At 40.2% G+C, this 16,738-nt stretch overlaps 1 protein-coding gene across 2 annotated transcripts in view; it reads left to right on the top strand.

The window, feature by feature from the left end:
- The window catches only part of LOC127423507 (zinc finger MIZ domain-containing protein 1-like), a 62,700-nt gene that overhangs the window by 14,658 nt on the left and 31,304 nt on the right, over nt 1–16,738 (top strand). For both annotated transcript variants that reach the window (XM_051667876.1, XM_051667875.1), the window contains exons 2-4: nt 2,475–2,547; nt 11,641–11,755; nt 12,156–12,269. In XM_051667876.1, the coding sequence (XP_051523836.1) occupies nt 11,687–11,755; nt 12,156–12,269 (183 nt within the window). In that variant the 5' untranslated portion in view covers nt 2,475–2,547; nt 11,641–11,686. The remainder of the gene's footprint in view (nt 1–2,474; nt 2,548–11,640; nt 11,756–12,155; nt 12,270–16,738) is intronic.

Genomic DNA, 16,738 nt, shown 5'->3' with positions numbered 1-16,738 from the left:
TCTTATATTCAAACGGGTGAGCACAAGCCCTTATTATGGGTGGGCTACCAACTATACAGCCACCTAAATATATGCTGTTGAACTGCCCCTTTAAAAGTCATAATTACTCCCATAAGAAATAAAACCATGTTCTAGAGGGTTAATAAACCAGACTACATTCATTTCCATATGGCTTCCGCCATGTGGGACTATTCATATAACACTTTAATATTACTTATAAGTCATCGGCCTGTGGCCTTTGACTCCTTATGAATATCTCTGTTTAGTGTTATAACTCTGGGAGTGTAATGTCACGTAGTGCGGCGTGATGGGATATCGTTCCCCATAGTGCTTACAGCAATGTCGAGTGAACTGAATCTAAAGGAAATGTCTCCGGTTACACATGTAACCTCGGTTCCCTGAGATGAAAGGAAAGAGACATTGCCAAAGCTGGCTGCATTACTACTTAAGAGTTTCATAATACGAGTGACTCACTCTTGTCCTTCAGTCAGAAAATTCGGAAGAAATGGTGACTGAGCTCCCGCTTATTTAGGCCAAATGCGCACCTGAAGTGGCGGGGCTCAGACACCATTGCCAGTCAGAGGATTGGCGTGATGGTATATGGTTTTTAACAAGGTCGTCTAAGAAGGACTCCCTTAGTGGTTACGGCAATGTCTCGTTTCCTTCATCTCAGGGAACTGAGGTTACATGTGTAACCGGAGACGATCTGCCACCCATTTTTGGGTCACGTCCCACCATTTGAGAAGCACTGATCTAAATAAATCAACAGTGATCTCTCTTTCTCTGTAGTGGGGGTGAACAGGGGGTCAGACGCCGCAGTAAATGGCCCCTCTGGAGTTTTCCTCCCGCGTCTCTAACATGACAGACTGTCCTTAAATGCTACCGCGCACAACTCTCTGAACGGCTCTAAAAAATAACATCCTCCAGAGAGAGAGAGACAGACAGAGAGACTCGTGTTCTCCTGTCTGTCTGTAACCAGCACGATAGCTCCTTAATATACTGCGCCTCAGTCTGAATTTAGCTGTGATATTCGTCTGACGGATGGGCTGTGTGTTTTGGGTCTGTTTCGTGTGCTAAGCTTCTTTCATCTGTTGGTTTATGGCTTACATCCTGCCATGCTGTCCAGTAGATTATGAAATCACTGTTGTGTTTTATGGTAGTGTTTTGTGTTGTTATGGTGCTGAAGTGTATAGCCATGGTGATGTCTGTTTTCATGGAAGTGTTGCATATTTGAATGGTGCCGTTATGTGTTATCATGGAGATTTGTGTTTTAATGGTTGATTTTTGGATTTAATCACAACGACTGATAATCAGTATCAGCGAAGCCTATTAACTGATTTTTATATTGGCCAGACAAATAACAAATAACCCTGCCTCTCCTTGACATGATTTTTTTTTATCGGCCATTAGAAAAACCCATACCAATTAATCACTAATCAGATATTTAGTCAATAAGTCATTGGGCTATTCTCACAAAACCTGTCTAGAAAATGTCCTGGACATATTTTACTGCCAAATCAAAAGAAACGAATAATAAATAATATTTTGCATATAGAAAATGAATACTAGTTTTAGAGCCATTGAGATTTTTTACATTGTGACATTATTTTCATGACAATTACTCAAAATATACCCCCCAATTCTCATTTCCACAATGCGAAAAAAGATGGTCATTATTGTATTGTCATTACCGCAATGAGGGAATTTTTAAAATTGTAATTGTGAAATATATATAAATCATAGTAGTTCACCTTTGGTACTGCCTTTAATTTTCGCTGATTTTAATTTATAAAATCATTGAACAGCAGCATCTTTTTCACAGTAATACAGTAAAAAATGACTGTTATGGTAATGAGAATCATCATTGAATACAATGGAAATAGTCAAATTAAAAAGTTTGGATGCGTTATTATTACAATAAGAAATGGGGGCGGGGGGGCACCATGTTTTTTTGTACTGTGTGTCAAGTTAAAAAGACCTTCAATTATTGTTGCTCTATTCGAGGCACCGCGTCTAGCTTTTTTTTTTTTTAGCATAAGGACACATTCATTGGGAACGGCCCCTTAAAATGTTGAAGTATGTCTACAAAGTACATCAAACTATTTTATTTCAGAAGAGCATCAGAGAAAAAAGTTTTCTCTATGACCCCTATAATAATACATAATGAAGTGTTTGTTTGGTGTAAGTGTGCGTGTATTTGTGTATTCCTGTACATTGTAATTTAATATACTGTAAGTATCATCTCCATTACAACATAACAAACATTCCTCTCACTTAGGCAATGACTGTCTCATTAATATTACAATTAAATTTTAATATGCTAAATCATTTTGATTTCAGTGACTGAAAACTCTGATACACGTTTCAAAGGATGAACAAATTGAATTTGTTTTCATCACGGATGTAACTCCTATCATTCAGGGCTTGTGTGATTGCAAACAGAGAGATTATAACTGGTTGTTGTTTTCTTTCAGGTTAGATGAGCGACTGATGGATTCATAGCTGTTGATTTTCCTGTGCAGTTCTGTGGACGCAAAATATATGCAGGTAAAAATTCTGCCATCGTAGGTCAACTGACACCATAATGTGTATGAATGATACCTCAAATCAGGGGCGGACCCCCCCCCGACACATACAACCCCCCTCCCATCCTCAACAGACATACATGCCCCCCAACCCCCAATCCAACCACTCCATCGACAGACAAAAAAATTAGCGTCACGTCATTGACCCAAAAATCTATTGGAGCCCTGAACATAAATTTACATCGGACTAATAAACAGAGAGACAAAATTTGACCTCTTTATTTCAGAAATCCGCCACATGCTGTTGCTGTGTGCATATGAGTAACACATGACTGTGTGTTTGTTTGCATATGTTGACATATGACTCATGAATCTGCATGTGTTTGAGTGTGTGTAATGTTCCCACAGCTGGGGATGTATATTAGGTTGTATAATGGACTGTGTGTGCACTATTATAAGTCTTTATACAGCAGTCAGAACAGCGCGCTATTGTTGAGTGTGTGTGAAGAGTGACTGTTATGAAAGCAACACTGGAAGATCTCTATCTCTCTGGCTCTGTCTCTCTTAGTGCCTGTGCATGCTGTTAAATTGTTAATTTAACCCCTTAAACTCTGGTGCATTTTTGGGCTGCCTCCCACAATTTTTCACACTCAAATTTAAAAGCTCAACATTCACACATACTTTGGACTAATTGCAAAAGAATGGTTTCATTTTTCAGAAAACCCCCCAAATAAAATAAAAAAACTCAAATTATTCATAAATAATATTGTATATGTTTATAATCATGATAAACAGAATTTTTTTTTTTTTTTTTAAGTTAAAAAAAATTTGTTGTCTAACTTTGTAAACATGTCATTCTGGTTCTGTTCACTCTACATCACTTTGAAAAGTCTCATTTTATTCCACTAGATGGCAGCAAGCACAAGTAAAAAATCTATTTTTCTCTATCACATTCCATCACAATATACAGATCTGAAATGTAGGTGGCGCTCTAACACATTTTAGCCCTCACAGATGTGCTCATCCATAGACATTCAGTCTAATTTTCAGTTCAAGCACCACCCTCATTATTTCATTGAATATCTCGGCCTCTGAGTGGACTAAAACATATTTTTTGAAAACATATTTTTGTTTGATTTGTTTAGCATGCTTTTCCTGCTAAGATATAACATTTGATTATTCACACAAGCAAGCTCACAGACAAGTAAACGCTCATTTATTTAGAAAACTCTCTAAGGTAAAAGCAGATATAACATTTTTAGCTATTTGGGGCTTACAGCAGAAGTTATCAGAGCATAAACGAGATGTTTGTTTGATGACTTACAAAAATCATATTTCACTTTGTGATTCTTTTGAAAATCTTTCGCACTAAGTACTAAGGTGTAAGAAAAATATCCTTTTTTTTTTTTTTTACTGAAAAATAAGAGAAAATGTTCAATAAGAAATCTATTTTTTTTGCAGTGTAGGAATGGGGAAATCGATAAACTTGTAATTGTATTATTTATTTACCATTAAAGCGATTGTATTTCATAAGATTCAAAGTGAAAAAATGAATTGGTTGCTTATGTTAAGATTTAGGGCTGGGCGATTAATCAAATTTTATATTCAGTTACGATTTTGGCTTCCAATGATTATGAAAACAAGATAATCGAGATAAAACTATTATTGTGTCGCTTTCCATTTCGCAATGAAACACCCTGGAGTTATATCTTTAAAGCATCCTTTATTAAAGTTCAAATAATAAGGAAGCGGGTTATGTAAATAAACTCCGAAACTGGCATTTATCTGTGCGGCCAGCACTGCGTCTATGAGTTGACCGGGGAAGAGATTGAATCTTCTGCCGACTGATGCATGCTCGTCACTCGCACACGTTTGCAGCAGCTAGATTATAACATGATTGCTCAAGATATAGTGAATCATAATATACCTGTCACGTTCACTGTGTGTATCTTATCATGAAGAAAATCGGCAATACGTAGCTCTGTTAAGAAGAGAAAGTTTGTTTTTTGTGAGTTAAAGATGGATCGAATTGAACATAAAGGTGAGAGTTAGTCTTAGCCCATTATACACTGGGATAAAATATGTTTTTGATTAGTCTTTTTTGGCTTGTTTTCCAAAATAATAAATAAATAATCGGAGAATGTTGAATACAATATTTAATCAGGGCCTGACATCAATGCTTGTCCGCTTGTCTGGGACAAGTGGATTTTTGAAGGGGCAAGTGAAAGAGAATTGTACTTACCCGACCGGACAAGCATACTTATTAAAATGTCAATAACAAAAAAATAACCGGCTATATTTGTGATAGCCTAGGCCTGTGTCACTTATTAGAAAGTTCATATTCTTATTCTGCTGTTTAAAGTAATTTTATAATTCACTAGCGATCTAGTTTGATTGACAGATGGCGTATGTGTGTGTGCTGAACTTGCATGTGTGTTCCGAAAATGTTCATGCTAATGCGCACCTGAACGGTCACATTTTAAAATTTCCCCAAAATGCCCGTCTTGGCAAGGTATTCATGTAAAAACAGAGAGTGATGTCTAAAGTGAACGTAAACAGTGGAGAAAAAAGTGGATTTGTATTAAAATGTCGGATTTGTAAGTATACATGTAAGCTAATAGACCTGCTGCCGTCTAGTGTGTCATTATAATAATCAAACAACCAGAACAAGAAAACGAGAAAACTTTGAAAAGTATTCATGCATTATAATCATACAGTGAAGACAAGTAGTTTTATGTTGCATTTCATTCTGAATGTTTACTTGAATATTTGATACTGCTATTAAAAACTTTTAAAGCTTTTAAAAAAGCATTGAATTGCTGTTTTTTATTAATTTATTATTGACTGTTTACTAGTCTTGAAACCATTCTTCCATAATTAACATATTAGTTAGTGTTATTTATTTATTTATTTATTTATTGCTTTTTCCCTTTTTTCCTCCCAATTTGGAATGGTCAATTCCCAATGTGCTTTTAAGTCCTCGTAGTTGCGTAGTGATTCGCCTCAGTCTGGGTGGCGGAGGACGAATCTCAGGTGCCTCTGCGTCTGAGACAGTCAACCCATGCATCTTGTCACGTGACTTGTTGAGCGCGTTGCCACGGAGACATAGCACGTGTGGAGGCTTCGCGCCATCCACCGCGGCAACCATGCTCAATTCACCATGCGCCCCACCGAGAACAAACCACATTATAGCGACCACGAGGAGGTTACCCCATGTGACTCTACCCTCCCTAGCAACCGGGCCAATTTGGTTGCTTAGGAGACCTGGCTGGAGTCACTCAGCATGCCCTGGGATTCGAACTAGCGAGCTAGCGAACTCCAGGGGTGGTAGCCAGTGTATTTTACCACTGAGCTACCCAGGCCCCCAGTTAGTGATATTTTTGGTGGTTTTGAAGCTAGTATTGAGAATCGTCAAATTTCACTACCGACTACTGAAACTGTGGTATTGTGATAATGTATAGTCTTTATTGTACATGGTAGATCTTGCTGCAATAACATGATGAAAAAGTAGATCTCATTCCATAGAAGTGTGAGCATCCCTGTTTTAAATTATGGCAATGGAGACTTTCCTTTATTTGAATACCATACGTAACATATAATAATTACCATATGACAATAGCCTCCTCCCCTACACAGTGCAGTTTACATTTCAAGTTCAAGGAAATCCACTGTTAAAAAAAAAAAAAAAGTTCAATAAATGCATGATATTTCCAAAGTCAGTGAGTAATCGTGTTAAACGATTGAAGAGAGAGAGAGTGAGGAGAGAGAGAAAACGAGGGCTGCTCCGCCCCCGGGTATGCTGCCATGTGGTCCTCAGCCAGCTGGATGGCCTCTTCAAGCGACACCAAGCGGTGGCACTGGGCCCATTCTGCTGTTCCGGTCGGCAGACGAAGGACGAACTGCTCCAGCACATCCAAATCGACGACTCCCTCGGCATCACACTCCTCCGCCAGCAGCCACTTCCGGCAGATGTCACAGAGCTGTAGAGCGAACACAAACGGGCAGCCGCTTGCTCAGCGTCAACGAGCGGAAGTGTTGTCGTTGTTGCTCAGGGCTGTGGCTGACCCGTTGCATGATGGCTTTCTTTAAGTCCTCATACACCAAGAGGTTCGCAGCAGGTAGGTGTTGGGCCGCAAGCTGGGCTTCCCCAGACAACAGCGGAAGGAAGCGTGCTGCCCACTGATCCTTCGGCCATTTCCACACCTCCTCCATCCGCTCAAACTGTTTGAGGAATGCCTCCAGTTCATCCTGCGGGTCCATTTTCATAAGGGTGACTGGAGGCATGGAGATTGCTGGGTCCGGGATTGCGGTTGGGCCTTCCCCCTGGTGTAGCAAGCTCCAGAATGCCTACAGGTCCTCTGCTTGAGCTCGGAGAATTGCCTGGAAACGTTTATCTTGCTCTCGACGTAGCTCAAGCAGGGCCTGATGCATGCTGGTGAGGGATTGGATTACTTCGTCCAACGGCAAGGACTCCATGACGGCATACTAGCTTCCTCAGATTTCCCAGGTTTCGGCACCACTGTAGTAGGACTGATCAGTATGGGAAGGAGGAAGCGAGGTTCAAGTAAGTTCAACTCTTTATTCACACACAATAACACATAGGTAGCTTTCTTCAAACACACTAACATGCCGCATTGCTGTGCATCACTCTCTCTCTCCCTGGACTCTGGCGTGGGCTCCTCTTATCACTCTTCCCGGATTACTGAACAAGAAACAGCTAGACCTAATTGTCACCCAGGGATGAATCCTTACTGCTTCCCCTATTGATGGACACTCAACCATGCCCTCGCCACAGTATAAAAGTACCCATCACTATCAGCGATATTAGTCATAATAGTACTTTAGTATCGGATCGAAAAGAAGTGTTATCGCCCATCCCTATTAAGTATTTTTTCCCATGAGTTCCACTTTTAATATTAGTAAAGTTTTTGTAATTCAGGCTATTTTCACACCTAGTTCAGAACCTGTTGCGTTTTCTCCCTTAGTTTGGTTTTTTGTAGGCATATATGAACATGCCAATCAAAATCAAATCAATCAAACTGTGTTATCTATCCTATTTAATTCTCATACTTCACTGTGACTAGAGAGGATGAGTTTCTGATCACCTAACAGACATCACTGATCTGTCAATGTGGACACTCGTCAGTTGCCGGAGTTTAGAATAAGTCGTTTTTGCAGTTAAGTTTCATTAAAGGCTCTTTTGGACTTAGGAAATAGTTTTGAGTTCTGAATGCTACAGTATGTTTTTAATCAAAAGATCAAGTAAAAATATAATTTCCGAATGATTTTGCATATCTTCATGAAGAATTAAATTTAATTGTCTGTGATTTGTATCCTTGTGGGAATTTTTACCACGGGCAGATCTGCTGAGTATCGAACATACACCCACAGTTCACCACAGTAACTTTTAAAACTTGAGATCTGGGGAAGATGTTTTGCAGTATTATGAATGTCTGAATGGGTGAATCTCAATAAACATGTCCATAATCACAAACAAAGTCAGTCATTGGTAGTTTGATTTCCTGAATAGTGTGAACACTGATTATGTGGCGATTTTAAAACGGGAAAACAACTCACTGCTTAACTGTCATAGTACAATGCATCGTTGGAGAAATTAACTATGTTGCACATTTGTTGTGCGAAGCACATTGGTTCAACAATATTTTTCCATCACGGCCTTCCGCTGCATTGCGCTGCAATAGTGGAGTTTTCCCTCTTACTTAATACTCTGGGATTCCCCCGGCGCACTTGAGCACGTACGAACACGCGCACTTTTCAAAATCTATAATAGTGCAGCTTATGCTTTTACATGGCCACATAAGTTGCGCTTTCTGGCAGAAATCTAGGTGTGTTAAATCACTTTCTCTGAATCCCTTAAAAGGCATACTGAAAATGGCAGCGTTTACATGTCGCTTCAGAATGCCGCTTTCTGCAAAAACTCCGGAATAAGCAGTTTTCTTAATTGCATTTAAATAAGGTCTTAATTCCTACAGAATGAAAGACATACAGAATATGAAATGGAGGATATAGAAGCCTCAGCGAAGTAAAATGACGTTGACTACTATAAAGAGCTGTAGTTCCAACCACACAACTTTGCGATGTTGGTTGCGAATGTTTGTTGGAATTATGGTTTTGAGAACACCAAATCACTAAACTATGTTGGTAATGATGGAACTTGAGACTATAGTTGGCTAACCATGCTTTTGGGAAACCCACCCCTGTTTGTTTGAGTGTCCTGACATCAACTTCTGACTCAAGTAATGGTGTAAGTTTGGGGCGGGACTATCTGTTTGACTGAACAGTTGCAGATTAGGAGTGTTTGGGAAGTCCGGTAGAGATGACGATGAGTCGGGCGGCACTGGACGAAATGTGATACAATTCTTGTAAACAGTTCACAGTTCACACAATCTCTGTACCTCCCTAAACCAGTTCCGGTCTGAGAGCGCCGGACTGGCCTGTACAACTCTCTCTCTCTCTCTCTCTCTCTCTCTCTCTCTCTCTCTCTCTCTCTCACTGTGTGTGTCTTCCTCTGACAGGAAAGAGCTCATTTCCTGCGGTTGATTTGAATCTGAGCCACAGAGGAAAACCATTCTGTTATGAAAACACTAAGAATTCAGCTTTTAAAACACATCAGTGAATGAATATTTCAGCTTACCTTCACAAAAAACAACTGTGCCGGTACCATGGTCCACAAACACATCTCTTTAGTCATGAAAAATGTGTGTAAACATTTTATAATTCTTATTTTAAACTGAGCGTGAACCATGGCAGTGAGGATTTCTACACTGAAAAAAGGGAATGTAGCTTTGTTGAAAATATTACTTAGCACTTAAGCAGCACCATACTTGTCATACAGTACTAAAAGATATACTGTATATAAAATGTGAATGTGTTTGTTGCTATCTAGCTAAGGGGTTTAAAAGAGTTATTTGAACAGATCAAATTTAAGTTAACTCAGTTCATTTAGGTTAGGCCACTACACAAAGTATTTAAGTAGAGCCTACATTTTAATTTAATGTCAAAGAAACTCATTTTCATTGTGTAATTTCAACAATTGAATTAAGTTAAACCCAAAAAAAAAAAAATATTAAATTAAAATAATTCAGTGTATATAAAGGTCAATATGAAATTCTATTATGAAATAAATTAGATATACATGTGCTCCATTGTGCACACAAGATTACAAACTATGTTCATGTTTATTGTAGATTTTTAAAGAATTTTCGGATTAATTTCAATAACCAATAAGCACAACTTCATAATTAGGACTATATGGACCCGCCGGCGGGTCTAAAGGGGGGGCGCTATATCGCTAAAAACAAATTTACGCTGAAAACGTTAAAGTCTCCGTATACATAAGTCAGGCATTTGAGGTATCATTTGAAAGCTTAGAACCTGAACTTTTCAGAGATATGCATTTCTTCTGCATTTATGTTGCTTAAAATAACAAAATAAGGCCTCAAAACATTTGCTTCTCAAATTAGTGCCTCCTAGAGGTAATGGGGTGTAAATATTTATATGAAAATAAAAGTCTTTCACATAGCACCTAAATGGACAAGTCACATATCAAATGAAAGCTCTCACTCTCAGGAATGTGACTGTATAGTTTATTTTGTTGCCCTAATACCACAGTTCGAACGATTTTCAAAAGAATCACAAAGTGAAATATGATTTCTGTATGTTATCAAATACAAATGTCTCATTTATGCTCCAATAACTGCTGCGGTAAGACCCAAATTGCTCAAAACTTTACATTTGCTTTTACTTTAGGAAGTTCTCTAAAGAATGAGACATTTTTACTTGTCTGTGAGCTTGCTTGTGTGAATAATCTAATGTTATATCTTAGATGTCCAGATCAAAATATGCCATCCAGAAGGAAAAGCATGCAAAACAAATCATCAGAAAATATGTTTTTGACTATTGATCGCAAAGGGGAAGATCTCAGCCTTCTAATAACACCTAGATTGAGTTTCTAGTCCACTCAGAGGCCGAGATATTCAATGAAATAATGAGGGTGGTGCTTGAACTGAAAATTAGACTGAATGTCTATGGACGAGCACATCTATGAGGGCTAAAATGTGTTAGAGCGCCACCTACATTTCAGATCTGTATATTGTGATGGAATGTGATAGAGAAAAATAGATTTTTTCTAGTGCTTTCTGCCATCTAGTGGAAACAAATAAGACTTTTCAAAGTGATGTAGAGTGAGCAGAACCAGAATTACATCTTTACAAATTTAGGAACACAAAAAAAAGTTACGTTTTTTAATTATTCTGTTGATCATAAGATTATAAACACATACACTTGTTTATTATTTATGAATAATTGGAGTCTTTTTTATTATTATTTGGACAGTTCTCTGAAAAATTAGACACATTTTTTGCAATTAGTCCACTGTATGTGTGAATGGTGAGCTTTTAAATATGAGCATGAAAAATTGTGGGCGTCACCCCAAAAATGCACCAGAGTTTAAGGGGTTAAATGTGGTATAAACAAAATAAACAATGCGTTATAATAATGCATGTTCTACCCAAAATCCAATAGTAAATTAAAATAATTTCATTTTACTGTCCAAACATCACTATCTGGATAATTGAATGGGGAAAAAAAATCCATCAAGCCATTTCATTGTATCCAAAATTGGTCGGTGTGTTTCGATAATGATGTAAATTGTTTTTAATCAAATTTGGTGACTGATTATTTGTTTAGATATTGACATGTAAAGTTAAAATGAATTTTAATCATTTTTCATACTAATTAGCTTCTCCCATTTTTGGTCAAAGTTTTGTGTGTTGTGGTAATGAGAATTTACATGCTCCTGAATTTTTTTTTTTAAATGTTAAAATATGTCTTAATTTGACTGCGTACAATATCAGACTTCCCTTTTCATGTGTTTTCAAGGCCAATAGCAATTCTGCCTGATTGTGAAATACTAACTAGTGTTAAGTGTCTCTCCAGTGGTAGCATGTATGTTCTGTTCATTATGATATTTATATCACACACTGTTTGAGAGACATTATGTATTCGACATGCGCTGCTTTAATTTAATGTGATTGTGGAATCTCTGCTCTAATATTCCTCACATTAAGCCTCTCGTATATTTTGTGTGTTGTAGAGTCTCAGAGTTTGATGGCTGGTTGGGTCAGTGAGGGTCCTGCAGGATGAATTCTTTCCCGCCAATAGACAGACACATCCAGCAAACTAATGACCGACTGCACTGCATCAAACAGGTGAGAACATGTGTGTCTGCAGTGTCCCAAAAAACCTTCAGCATTTCCTGTTTTCTCTCACACACTTAGGCTGCGTTCATCAGGCTGAAGTCACTCAGAGTGTGTGTGTGTGTGTGTGTGTGTGTGTGTGAATGGAGTTGTAAGTGTCTTTCGTACTCTGTGCTGTGTCGCCCCCGGCAGGCTGCAGTTGAATATGAGACTTTTATCTCATTATTGAAAATTCTGTCATTATTTTCTCACCTTCATGTTGTTCAAATCCTTTCACTCTTGTAAACAAAGATGCAGTTTATTAAATGAATACAATTTATTAGGTATATCATTGCATTTAAATGAAAGTGTAACCCATATGATCAGATATGAAGTATTTTCTCATATTTGTGTGTTTTTTTTAATTATTTAGCATCTGCAAAATCCGTCAAATTTCCAGACTGCGGCGTCAGAGCTGTTGGACTGGTGCGGTGATCCACGAGCGTTCCAGCGGTCCTTTGAGCAAAGTCTGATGGGATGCCTAACGGTGAGACCAAATTAACCAATCAAATTAACCATGCAGTAAACAAATCCACAAACACTATTCATCTGCAGACAGTAATCAGAACAATGTAAGCTTATTACCCTATTCTGTTCTGTTCTGTCCTATTCTGTTACTTTAATCTGTTCTACTCTGATCTCTGTTTTATTTTATTCTGTCATAATCTATTCTGATCTGTCTATTCTATTATACTCTAATATGTTCTATTTTATTCTGTTCTATGCTATTATATTCTGATCTGTCATATTCTACTCTGATCTGTTCTATAGTATTCTGATATGTTCTGTTCTGTTTTATTCTGTTCTGATCTGTTGTTTTCTATTCTATTATACCCTGATCGGGGCTGTATTCACAAAGATTTCTGTCTCACCACTACGAGTTCTCCAAAGAGTTCCTAGCTAGGAGTTTTTGCTTAAAACCTATTCACAAAACTGCTAAGAGCAAGCTTTAGTAAGGAAATCTTAAGATAAGAGTAAGGCAGAGTTGACCTCATTCTTTTTTATTGACCTATGGATGACATCACGTTTTATTAACAAGCTCTTTTAAATCGTCCTCAGTGATTATTAGACAAGGAACCACTATTTGTCAGCTAAGACAGACAGTGAAATATACATATATATACACATACATACAGCTGATGGATGGATGGATAGATAGATGGACAACAGATAGATAGAAGTTAGATAGATAGACAGTCAGACACACAAACAGATAGATAGATGTCAAAGCTGGGATTCAAACTTGGGTCTCTGGTGCAAGAGTCTTAATTTCCACCACTGAGCCACAGAAGGGAGTCGAACCCAATAGTCAGACGCGTTCTTAAATGAACTCAGAAGAGTTTATTAACAAAAATAGCAAAAAGGGTACAAAAAGCAATTTCTTACTGACAACCACAAAACAGAAAAATCTTTCGTCCAAAAAGGATCCAAAAGGAGGGAAAAAATAATCTCCAAAGAACTCAGGAAAAAGACACCAAAAAACAGCAAAAATAAACACAGGGAAAACAATCCAAAAGGCATTCAAAGTTTAGTACTTAGAATTAGAGCAGACTTATGGCAGCAACTGGCTAGGAACATCAATAACCAAGCAAAGAAACAAAAGGAAGTGATCAGCTTAAATACGCAGCCCAGAACGAGGCACATGTGAAAACAATAACACATGAAACAATGGCGGGAAACTGAAATGAAACACAATGAGGGCCTCTAGTGGCCAAAATATAACATTAAAGCAAAAAACTCTGACAGGACCCCTCCCTCTAGGAATGGCTCCTGACGTTCCCTCCCAGATGACTGGACTTGCGAGCATGAAATTCTTGAATTAGTTTGGGGTCCAAGATGTCCTTGGCAGGAACCCAGGAGCGCTCCTCAGGGCCATAGCCTTCCCAGTCCACAAGATACTGCCGGGACCCACGTACTCGACGGGCATCCAGTATTCTGTGGACTGTGTAAGCTGGCTGGCCACCAATGATACGAGGAGGGGGAGGTTTACCTGTCGCAAGAAAAGGAGAAGACAAAACAGGTTTTAACAGTGAGACATGAAAAGTGGGATTTATCTTCAAAGACTTAGGCAAGTATAAGCGATAAGTAACTGGGTTTACTTTCCTGGCAATCTTGAAGGGGCCAATGAACCTCTGGGAAAGTTTACGGGATTCCACCCGCAAGGGGATGTCCTTAGTGGAGAGCCAGACTCTTTGGCCGGGGCGCAGAGTGGGGGCAGGTCTGCGTCTGCGATTGGCCTGGTGCTGATACAGCTGAGAAACCTTCAAGAGCTTGAGTCGGGCTTTTTTCCATGTCTGGCGGCAACGTTTAACGAACTGTTGAGCAGAGGGAACTGCAACCTCCACTTCTTGCTCAGGGAATAGTGGAGGGGTGTATCCCAACTGGCACTCGAAAGGGGACATGCCTGTAGCAGAAGAGCGAAGGGTATTGTGAGCGTATTCTGCCCACATGATGAAGGAAGACCAAGAGGATGGGTTGTTAGCTGCCATACACCTCAGTGTAGTCTCAAGATCTTGGTTAAGCCTCTCCGTTTGCCCATTGGACTCCGGGTGGAACCCAGAAGATAGACTCACTGTAGCCCCCAGAGATTGACAAAATGCCCGCCAGAATCGGGAGGAAAATTGGGGTCCTCGATCAGAGACGATGTCTTGTGGGATGCCAAAGACTCGGAAGACGTGGTTTATAACCAATTCAGCAGTTTCTTTTGCGGTGGGTAGTTTGGGCAGAGGAATAAATCGGGCGGCCTTGGAGAATCTATCAACTATGACCATGATAGTGGTGTTGCCTTGTGATAGCAGAAGCCCAGTGATAAAATCCATGGAAAGATGAGACCAAGGTCTATGAAGTATGGAGAGAGGATGCTATAGCCCCCAAGGAGAACGGTGAGGGACCTTACTTTGGTTGCACATGGGACATGTGTTTACAAATGTTGTCACATCCTCCTTGATAGTTGGCCACCAAAATCGTCTTTGGAGGAACTCAGTAGTGCAAGAGGTACCAGGATGACAAGTGAGACGAGAGGAGTGTCCCCACTGGAGGATCTGGGAGCGGACAGCTTTATGGACAAACAGGCAGTGGGTTGGCCCCCCTCCTGGGTCAGGTTCTCTGGCTTGGGCTTGTTTTACAGTATTTTCCAGATCCCACCTGATAGGAGCTATTATCTTGGAACTGGGGATAATCGATGCAATAGAGTCTTCCTGAGGAGTGTTTACATATACTCGGGACAAAGCATCAGATTTTAGGTTCTTAGAGCCGGGGCGGTAGGATAAGATGAACTTGAATTGGTTGAAGAATAAGGACCAACGTGCCTGGCGGGGGTTGAATCGCTTTGCCTGCTGAATATATTCCAGATTTTTGTGGTCCATGAATACTTGGAATGGGTGTTTGGCCCCCTCAAGCCAATGCCTCCACTCTTCAAGCGCTAGCTTAACTGCCAGTAACTCTCGATCCCCTACATGATAGTTCATCTCAGTCGGTGTAAGGCGGTGGGAAAGGAATGCACATGGATGCAACTTGTTGTCCTCCCCCCTTTGGGACAGCACAGCTCCAACCCCTACGTCTGAAGCATCGACCTCCACGATGAAGGGTTTATCTGGGTTAGGGAGAATGAGAATAGGTGCAGAGGTAAAATGGCTTTTGAGTTTGCTGAAGGCCAACTCTGCTTCATGTCCCCAATTAAAGCTGGTTGTGTTCCCCTTGGTGAGGGCAGATAAAGGAGCCGCCACAGTAATGAAGTTCCGGATGAACTTGCGATAAAAATTGGCGAAGCCAAGGAAACGCTGTACTTCCTTTACCGACGAGGGGGAGGGCCAATCCACAACTGCTTGAACCTTTTGAGGGTCTATTTGTATCTGGCCAGGCTTGATAATGAACCCCAGGAACTGAACTTTGGTCACATGGAACTCACATTTCTCAGGTTTAACATAAAGATGGTTATCAAGAAGACGTTGATAAGAGCTTGAAATACTGCAGGAGCATTAGTGAGACCGAAGGGCATAACTAAATATTCATAGTGCCCAGTGGGCGTGTTGAAGGCGGTCTTCCATTCATCTCCTTGTCTGTTGCGCACGAGATGGTAGGAATTGCGCAAGTCAAGCTTAGTGAAGATGGAGGCTCCTTGCAGAATTTTGAAAGCAGTGGTCATTAGCGGCAAGAGATAGCGGTTTCGAATAGTGATCTATTAAGGCCCCTGTAATCAATACATGGCCGGAGCCCGCCATCCTTCTTCCCAATGAAAAAAAATCCAGCTCCAGCAGGGGAAGTGGATGGTTGGATGATACCTGCCGCAAGGGATTCGTTAATGTATTTGTCCATAGCAGTTCGTTCGGGGAGAGACAAAGAGAATGTACGACCTCTGGGGGGACAGGTTCCTGGGAGCAGCTCAATGGTGCAATCATAGGGGCGATGAGGTGGTAAGGAGGTGGCCTTCCTTTTGCTGAACACTGAACACTGCTTTGAGGTGGTGGTACTGAGCAGGGACTTGAGGCAGATCTAGGGCTTCTTGGGACTCGAGAACAAGATCAGGGGAGTTCTGGGCCAAGCATGTAGTCTGACAGGTGGGACCCCAACTGAGAACAGCGCCAGTGGACCAGTCAAAGTGTGGGTTATGCTGGAGGAGCCAGGGGTGACCGAGGATAATAGGGAACTCTGGAGTCTGTATAAGGTGAAAGCACATTCTCTCCTGGTGCTGGTAAGTGACGAGACAAAGGAGAGAGGTGAGGTGGGTTATTTTCCCTGGAGCTAACGTTCTTCCATCCAAGGCTGTCACAGTTAGGGGGGCAGGAAGGGAATTAATAGGAATCTGGAGACTTTTGGCAAAGGAAATATCCATGAAATTCCCGGCAGCACCAGAATCAATCAATGCCTGGAGTTGGTGTTTTTGATCTCCCCAAGTGAGTGTGATGGGAAGGAACAATCCAGAGTTGGAAGGTGAAGCTGTGCGTGTAACTCCCGTTA

This window comes from Myxocyprinus asiaticus, chromosome 32 (assembly GCF_019703515.2).
Source record: "Myxocyprinus asiaticus isolate MX2 ecotype Aquarium Trade chromosome 32, UBuf_Myxa_2, whole genome shotgun sequence".
NCBI classification, from domain to species: domain Eukaryota; kingdom Metazoa; phylum Chordata; class Actinopteri; order Cypriniformes; family Catostomidae; genus Myxocyprinus; species Myxocyprinus asiaticus.
The sequence above is the reverse complement of the archived record's forward strand: the minus strand, read 5'-3'. Positions and strand labels throughout refer to the sequence as shown.